We start from the raw sequence: 9755 nt of genomic DNA on the forward strand, positions 1-9755 counted from the left end.
TCAACGCATCCTGAATTCTTGGCTAAACAAGCACATTTAGGCCTAATGGTGAAGCTTAGTGATATAGGCTAGCGAGTCCACACAATTTGCCATAGTATGTCCATGTAGTCACTGATCCGACCACGCGTGTGCAGACCAAATTCAGCCTACTGATGTCAGTTGTTGAACATAATAGTCTGTGACCTCTCCGTCGGTGGCATGGTGTTTATGCAGTCTCTTACCAAGCTCTTATTCCCGGGAGAGAACTTTGAAAAGGTCCTTGTTGGTTGACGGCTCCCTCAACATTGCTCATCGCTAGGCCCAGGTCGGCAATAGGACTTTGCATCTGTGTTGTATTCACCAAGGGCGAAACACCGGCGTAGTTACAGTTGTATGGGTTATTGCCATAACTGCTGTAATAAGTGTTGTAGGTGTATGAGCCCATTGTAACATTGTACGGGGTCGTGTGCGTGGGGGCAAGGCAGGGCTTTCCATCCCGCACTAGCACGGGCACGGCAACTCTTCTGGGAGGAACCGGGTGTCCCGCTAACTCCAGTGTTTTGTCTTGCCGTTGTCTCTTGCACTTATATCGCCTGTTCTGAAACCATATTTTGACCTGAGTGGACGTGAGCTTTAGTAGTGTGGCCAAGTGGTCTCTTTCCGGCGCAGACAAATAGCGCTGCTGGTTGAAGCGTCGCTCGAGCTCCAGCACCTGCGTCTGGGAGAAGAGCACGCGGGGCTTCCGGCGGAGTCTCTGCTTCGGCCTACTGTCGTCCCTCCTCGCTTTGGGATCCGCGAGGTCCCCACTGCACGTACCTGTGAAATAAAATCAAATAAACATGTTGAAAAGTGAATGGAGAAAGTTGTTCCGTGGACGGAAACAATTTATTTGTAATAGTTTACCAAACGAATTACGCAAGCGAACACGATGTAGGCCTAAATAGTCTCTTTCCCATGTCTAATCCATCAAAATTAACTGCCAAAACCATATGTCAATTTCCTTGTTTGACTTAACGTGGGCGTTACCACCACCAAATGAGTAAATTATTAATAGATTCATTGCAAAAGGCAGATGTCGAGGAGCTAGCCTATTATTTCTCTGAAATAACGCAGTGGCTCCCTGCTCCAACGACTGACCTTTTAAATACCGTGTGATGTAGGCTGGCCCATATTTTTGTTCTGTTAATTTGTAGCAGTACGCCTAGGCCAATGTGTTTTTTGTTTAGGCTATTTTAAAATTTATCAGGGGCATTTGTTCCATAACACAATCACTGTTGCAAGACCAAATTCTTGGCTTCTTCGGCTAAACTATAAATCATGTAACTATTGCATAAATAGCTAGAGCATAGGCCTTTATCCAGGGCTAATCCAAGCTGTCACACATTTTAGAATGTAAATAAGCAGTTGCTCTCCAAGACACTACACACTCTTTTCTCTCTCGGGCGACAGCCCCGCCACCTATTCCACGATGTCAGTTTTAGTCCCCCAAAAGCTCGTCCTGTTTCAATAGACCCATTTTACTCGGCGAATGAAGACATAGCCTATTAGATCAACACGTAGTATCAACTAAACGTGATCATATTGCATAGTTGTAAAAATTAATGTAACTTTCTTGGTGAAAGATTTGCATATCACTAGCGCCGCCAGGGCAGAACAATCGCAATGCTGACAGAACGGCACACTTGCTTTCTCTATCGCACATCACTTCCTGTTTTTAATAACAAGTTTTGGAATCTCACCTGAGTCGTCCATGATATCTGCTTCGTCCTCCGTGGGGGAACTACAGCCGCGCAGCATGTCATCATCTGAATTCACGCCGCCACACCTCTGCTGTTCAGCCGCCCCGAAGTTGCCTTTCTCCGGGCTGTAGAGCAAGTCCAGGCTGCGGCTGAGCGCATTGTGCATGCACTGCAGAGACTGCATCGGAGGCACGTCCAGCTCCGGTAAAGTCGCGTGCTGCGAGAAGACATAGCTCTGCTGCTGCTGCTGTTGCTCAAGCTTTAGTATATCCTTCACCGAAAACGGCGTGGAAGTCATCGGGCTGGGAAGCATCACTTGGCGAGCCTACCGAGTCGCCAACAACCTCTCCAAGTCAGATTTTACGCACAACCAGACCCTACGTCGATTACGCACAACCAGACCCTACGGGTTGACAAAAAATCCAGTTGACTTTATTCCAGGCCCCGATACGCTAAAGTACTTCCTGATTTGATTTACTTCATGTAGTGTGAAAAATTGCAGTGGGGTTCCAGCATCCCAGTGCGCAAGTGTGCAGTGTGGCGCCTGTGAATGGGCTCGTCCTCAAACTGTCACCACGCAAAGTCAGGCGCATGGCGTGAAGGGAGCTCTTATCATGCCTGAAACCACTCCCTTCGCTGGGCTTCAAAGACCTCAGCGACAATAATATCATCAGACAATGGTCATGCTTTTTGCCTACAATGCTGTGGCCAGTTTTTTTAGTGATGACTATCAAATAGTAGCACATCTTCGTCATTGCCATCAGAGAAAGTGGATGTTTATAACATTGTTTAGCTACCAGGAAGTTATTTGCCTATGTAGTGATTGAAACATATGCCTATAACCTATGTCTGTAGAGAACTATTTATTAGAAAATACACGATTTTAATTGGCTAGCTTTTAATAAAGTTAAAAAAAGCTAGCTTTTGTATTTGTTTCGAAATGTATGCACCCTGTTTGGAAATACCAAGTGTAAAACCTGCACTGAAAATATGTATAGGGTTTTCAAGTGATACAATTGCGATGGAAGAAACCCCATGTTGGGGGATTTTAGTCGATCATTTATGTAGAATTAGCCTGTTTCCCAACAGGCAAATTGTGCCCTTTAGCAGATTTAGTTGCGTGCATAAATGCTTTTGTTGGTAATGGACTGTAATTGGGCTAATTTAGAAAGGGACATGGCGCACTATGCTTGGCTATACCTAATAACTTAGTCGATTATATAGGCCTATAAAACGCGGGCATAGGCTAAATGTGATAGGCATGATTTTACGGTGGCATTTCTATGTCCATTGTCTCCAATAACTTCTTGCTCGGTCTGCCCTAAAATCATGTCAGAATTTTACCTTTTAAATTTGGGATTGGGGACCAGGAAAATAGTAGATGGTGTGCTCAAGGACCTATCGAAGCGACGTCACTGGACAAGGCATGCTACCCAATTTAGAATAGACTTCCTATCTGACACAAACGAACGAGTAGACCAGTGTTAAACCTTTGACATGGCACATTCAAGAAACAAATCCCAATCGTGTGCATAGTGATAGTAATAGAACTGGTAGGCTACACTCGTAATAATGACAGGTGCATTTGAGTGCCCGTGGGTTTCATCGAATGTCCTCAATCAAATTGGCAGAAAACAAATAGGCCTATTAAGAAGCTGGTTTTAAGTACTGACTGCTTTTAGCCTTTTTGAGAGCAATTTGATATATATTTTTAATAATGGCAAAACTGGTCCACTCGTTGCCTCTCGTTGATAACGACATTCCTCTGCCACAGACCCCAAACATATCGCGCGCCCCTGTTCCTGTTCTGTCTGCCAGCAGCCGTGCCAGACGTCGAATTAGTGTCCCCCCTCCTCACGCTCCAGTGCGCGAGCAAGACAAGGTGGATGTTGGTCGAGGTTTACACAAGCTCGGACTTCCAACGGCCTATTAGTGTACACAGGCCACAACAAACAGTAACACTACACCTGATGTTGTGGTGGAGCTGGGGCCGCGGCGCCAGGCTGCAATGCTTGGCTGAGGCTGTGAAGATGGCGGGGGTACGGGGGGACGGGGGGCGAGAGGGAGAGGGTCTTTATCCTCCTTAATGACCCCGCAGACTGCTGCCGACTGACCTCTGCCGTCGCTTGACAGGGAAGCCAAAGTGTCCATCAGTGACCTGAAGATAGGATAGCTGCTCTGTGTAGACTGCCATGTTGTTGTCTGATCACGGAGCGCCACCGCTGGATCAGGGTTAATCCCGCTAGGCCAAGAGAAATGTGCTCCTGATTCCAATAGGTTACTTTTTCGCTAACTTTAAAATCCCGTTTGTAGGCGTCAATCCTAATATAGACAACTGAGATTGTCATGAAGATATCCAGACTAGATATTCATTAAGTTCAATGACAATAGGCTTATGTCTAGTTTTAATGTTTAGCAGCAGGGATATGTTCATCAATTTTCTCAAGTTACTCCAATTAATTTTGCATTTAGGCATAGCTTTAAATGGACCCTTTGTGGAGTCTAAAGCACGATTTTGAGAGTAAGCATGTGGTAGCCTATTTCTTCATGATAAAACATTATAGCGAGAGAGTAGTATTGAGGACGCGCGCGCATGAGTGGGGGGATATAAACTGGCACAATAGGCTATTGTCTATGATAAATATTTTAAAGTTAAAATATCTGCTACATCCAAATAAAATATAAATGTATAGGCTGCCCAACATTTAATCCGGGTCAACAATGGCTCTCTCAATAGTGATGCAGAACAATTCTTTCTCCATTTAAGGAAAGCCAAGTGCGCGCTTAGATGAATTGCCTAACCACTTCATTGGGGAAGTGTAACTCACAATGTTTGGGAACGCACTCAACATTTTTTTGTTACACCAATAAACATCCCATTTTAAACGCTCGGAAGCTAAATGTTTACTCGATTTTCTTCTTTAAAATTCCATTTCCTTTTATGAACAGCACGGAATTTTCAACATATTCCTAAATGTTTCGTCACGAATATATTCAAACATGTCCTGTGGTTTATCATGCAATAGGCCTATAACAATGTTGTGAATTTTGTTCCATTTATGACATGCAATCACGTGTAACGAACAAAACAGATTTCCCTGAACGGATTAAAAAAAGAAAACTCACAATTTGAACAGAACTATCTGAATGACTCATAATATGTTGTATTAAATAGCCTAAATGAAAGCAAACTGGTCTATAATATACAGGCCTAATGTAATTGATATTTTCTTCTCTGCTGTTGCTGCCGCATCTGTTATTCTACTTTAGAAAATTGAACATTTGAAACAGACTCCTGCATAGTATTGCCTCGTACGATTTTAATCCAAAAGAATCTGGCCAAATTATTAGGCCTACTGCTGATGGAACTGTAATGCGCAAAACACGAGCCAAATATGGTGCGGTAAATCAGACCATAGTTCAGATATTTTGTTCTGTCTTTGCGGAAAAAAATGGAACGGATATTTTTTGACTGCCCCTACTGACATGCTGTAGGCTGTAGCCTGATGATGATGATTCAAGTTCAAAATCAAGCTGACTTCTGTCATGAAAAAAGACAGATTAATCTAAACCTAAATATGAAGACGCAGACAAATCAGACATGCGTAAATTGTTTCTAGGCCTATTTTCAAATTAACCATTGTAGGTCTACGGTGCTCGGGTGTTTTGCACCCGTTTTCATTTCCTTGACAAAAACAGTAGCCCACGAATCATCATTCATTGTTTGACATTGAGACAATGAATATGTAGAAAAAAGATTGCCGTTGTTGGGTAGACCTAGGCCTACTACAGTTATGCATCAGTGTTGCAACGTTGCGCGAGAAGAGCACCATGGCTCAATCTGAGATATTGAGTTTACTCACTTTCTCCACTGTCTTCTAATCTTCCTCTCTCTTTATCTGTCACCCTAAAATATACATACACAGAAATTCACAAACAGGATGAAGGGAACATTAGTGTGAGCAGGAGCTGTGATTTCCCCCCTTTAAAATATGTTTTATCCAAGGGACCCGAGCACTTATTCAAAAACACGAATAGTTCCTCAAAGAAAAATAAAATAAAATACACTTTTATAAGCCAGTTTACAAAAGTTGAAGGTATATGCATAGATGTTACAAGGGTGGAGTACCTAAAATGCCTCCAGAATAAATGTTCCTTACATCCTGAGACGTCCACGGTGACGTGTAAATTACTTAATTGCGCTACACCTGTGAAGTTTAACACACGCGGACTCCCACACCCACGAAACCTCCTCGTGTTCCCGCGCTCTCTCCTCGAGGCCCTCAACGTGTCGGGCTCTCTTAATCCAGCCATTTGTCCCGTCGCTGTAACGTAAGACGCCAGTTAAGTAACGTTTACCACAAAATACCCTAATTAATCATAAAGTAAAATGGAGGATGATGGCTGGTGTAAGGAGAGACGGCACTGCGTCCCATTGAGACAGTCCCCCCATCCCTCTCCACTGACCAATTTGTCACCAGAGATCTTCATCAAAATGTTACTTGAGAGTCCTTTCAGAAGCTCTCCGTCCGAGGAGGCTTTTTTGGCCACTGTAACCCCACACGCCAGTGATTTCTTTGCAGAAGGCTGGACCCGGAGAGTTTCCCCCTCCATTTTCGCTCCGTGAGTGACAGGTTCTATGGCTGTCGAGGGTTTGATCTTGCGGTGAGGAGATGATGGTGTCTTCTTCTCAATGTCAGTGCCAAACGTCGGCGAGGTGTTTGAATGAAGAGATGCGAGCCCGGATTGGTAATGTGGCATACAGGGCATTTTCCCGGTGGGCCGACAGTCATCAGAGGCCGTCCGATACTTTTATTTTAGTTGTTTGTTTTGTTGTTTGTTTCAAGTTTTCCCTCAAAGACTGGTCCACAATTTAGATGGGGCGGTCCATCGGCATAACCGTAGCCTCTTACTTGCTGAAAATATTAACTACATCATAACACCAATGCTATGACATTACAGAGAGCCATAGTACTGCACAAAGGGGTTAATATACAGTATACATCATAATTGTAGTATGGGAGTGGAATTGGGGGACTGGTCTATACCCGGGCCGGGCCAGTTTGTAGTTCCAGTTTGGCCCTGAAGACATGCGAGCCTGCTATGATTGTGGAGGGTGTGGACTTCAATGGAGGTTGGAGGGGTGTGTGTGTGTGTGTGTGTGTGTGTGTGTGTGTGTGTGTGTGTGTGTGTGTGTGTGTGTGTGGGGGGGGGTGTTGCTCTTCATGGGTCTATGTTTACAGGCTTCTCATCCTTCACATTGTTATTTTTCATAAGAGAGCATAAGTAGCTGTTGGCATTGGGTGGTGTTGAATGGGGCATTGTCAAGAGCCAGAGCAACGTACTTAAGAATTTATTTGTTATCTCAAGGTGTAATTTTCCTAAATTAACCTGCGTACTCCAAACAGTTTAAAAACGACAACAATAGATTCTCACACACACACCCACACAAGCAGACAGGCAGACACCACACACACACACACACACACACACACACACACACACACACACACACACACACACACACACACACACACACACACACACACACACACACTGAGACACAAAAGCACACAAACAAATTCAGCTGCCAACAACAACACAAACAAACAACACAAATACACATGCAAACTCATGCGCGTGCACACACACACACACAAACACACTCCCACATACATTCACCCACACACACACACACACACACACACACACACACACACACACACACACACACACACACACACGCACACGCACATGCACACACGCACAATCACAAATTAATTTACCTCCCAGGCTCGCAACAAACACACACATGCACATGCACACTCTGAGACACAAAAGCACACAAACAAATTCAGCTGTCAACAAACGCACACACACACACACGCCTGCAGACGCATATACACACACACACGCACGCAGGCGCACACACACACACACTATAGCCTACACGCACACACGCAGGCACGCACACACCGGCATGACCCGCCGCACACCCACACACACACACACACACACACACACACACACACACACACACACACACACACACACACACATACACACACATTGGAACATGGTCTGAGCTGCCTCATGTTTTTCAGTTTATGCCACACCAATATTAATAAGCAAAACAACACAATTAAATCACAATGCAGCAGCAACAAGGATAATATATGCTTGCCATTTACACACACACACACACACACACACACACACACACACACACACACGCGCGCGCGCACACGCACACATGCACACACACAAATACATGTACACACACACACACACAGTCTCTCTTTCTTGATCTCTCTCTCTCTCTTTCTCTCTCCTCTCTCTCTCTCTCTCTCTCTCTCTCTCTCATTCTTCTCTTTCTCTCTCCTGTCTCTCTCTCTCTCTCTCTCTCTCTCTCTCTCTCTCTCTCTCTCTCTCTCTCACACACACACACACACACACACACACGCACACACACACGAGGCAGGCATCTAAAAATGGAGCAGTGCTGATTGAGGTCGTGTGACGTACTGTGCTGTATGTGAACGCACGCCTGTCTGTCACTCCCACTAACAGTGACGTGCTGTCAACAGTCCTCACACACACACACACACACACACACACACACACACACACGCAGGCACGCACGCACGCATGCGCACACACACACACACACACACACACACACACACACACACACACACACACACATACCTCTGCTTTGACTGAACTGCTGTTCTCTGCCAAGGAGAGATTATGTGTTATTATTATGAGTATTATTGCCAGCATTTAACAACTCTTTTGTTAGTCAATAAAGTGGAATGTCTGCACACTTGACTTGACACACACTTACAAGATACAAGATACAAGATACAAGATACAAGATATTTTATTTGTCATGTGTATATATATGAAACATATATATACAATGAAAAGCTTCCCTGCTCTGGGAGTCCCAAAAAAAGGTTAAAAAGAATGTTAAAAAAGAATGTTAAAAAAGAAAAAATATATATTTAAAAAGTTGAAAAAATGGCGGGTTGGAGAAAGGGGAGATGTGATGAGTGGATTTCTTCCTATGTTGGTGATTTTGTATTCAACAGTCTGATACATTGAGGGAAGAAGCTGTCCCTGAGTCGGCTGGTGTGAGCACGTAAGCACCTGTATCTCCGGGCAGATGGTAGAAGGGTGAAGTGTGTGTAGCTGGGGTGGTATGGATCAGCTATGATTCGTTTGGCCCTCCTCAGACACCGCTGGTTGTAAAGATCCTGGATGTTAGGTAGATCTGATTGGATTGTCCTTTGAGCAGATTTGATGACTCGTTGGAGGTCTCTCCTATCTTGGGCAGTGGTGTTACCATACCAGGCTGTGAAATTACCAGTTAAAATGCTTTCTATTGTACAGCGATAGAAGTTGGCCAGTATCCTACTCTCCATTCCATATCTGTGCAGCCGTCTCAGAAAAAAAAGTCGCTGTCTAGCCGTCTTAGTGATGCAACTGATGTGATGAGACCAGCTGAGATCCTCCTTGATGTTGACTCCTAGGAATTTATAGCTCTTAACCCTCTCCACTGCAGTATCAGCGATGACTGGCACACTTGCTGCTCCATTTGTTTATTCTAACATAAGTGAATGTATTCGAAAATGTTCACTCGTGGTATATATTTTTTATAGGAGGGTTTCCCAAAAACTTTCCAAAAATTATCAGAGGTTTTTTTTTCCTTTTCATTTTTGGTGCCTTTGGTGCCTCTGAGGACCAGAGAGGAAAGTAGGTGTGAGCGAGAGAGACAGAGGAGTGGGTGGGAGAGAGAGAGACAGAGGAGTGGGTGTGAGAGAGAGAGACAGATAGGTGTGAGCGAGAGAGACAGAGGAGTGGGTGGGAGAGAGAGAGATTGGGTAGGGTTGGGGTACGACCCAGGCTGGATTCGAACCCAGGTCTCCACTGGCAAGATAGGTCATAGGTCAGGTGCACGATACTAGCAGAGATTCTAGTACTAGTGTGGGGCACCTCAGCACCCCCAAATGGATCCATTTTTGGTGGTGAAGC

At 44.6% G+C, this 9755-nt stretch overlaps 1 protein-coding gene across 1 annotated transcript; it reads right to left on the reverse strand.

Annotated features, from left to right (window-relative positions):
- Positions 1–217: 217 nt before the first annotated feature.
- nkx2.7 (NK2 transcription factor related 7) lies at positions 218–2031 on the reverse strand. The gene is made up of 2 exons (XM_063193972.1): positions 1719–2031; positions 218–795 (listed from the first exon to the last, which is right to left on the reverse strand). The coding sequence occupies exons 1-2, from the start codon at positions 2029–2031 to the stop codon at positions 218–220; spliced, it is 891 nt and encodes a 296-aa protein (XP_063050042.1).
- Positions 2032–9755: the final 7724 nt, after the last annotated feature.

This window comes from Engraulis encrasicolus, chromosome 3 (genome assembly GCF_034702125.1).
Source record: "Engraulis encrasicolus isolate BLACKSEA-1 chromosome 3, IST_EnEncr_1.0, whole genome shotgun sequence".
Taxonomy (NCBI): Eukaryota; Metazoa; Chordata; class Actinopteri; order Clupeiformes; family Engraulidae; genus Engraulis; species Engraulis encrasicolus.

What these genes read in the sequence shown, in the direction of transcription:
- nkx2.7 (XM_063193972.1), bottom strand. Translation starts at nt 2,031, where the DNA reads ATGCTTCCCAGCCCGATGACTTCCACGCCGTTTTCGGTGAAGGATATA. An exon ending in AGATATCATGGACGACTCAG is followed by an intron (nt 796 to 1,718) that starts GTGAGATTCCAA and finishes TTTATTTCACAG; the next exon opens with GTACGTGCAGTGGGGACCTC.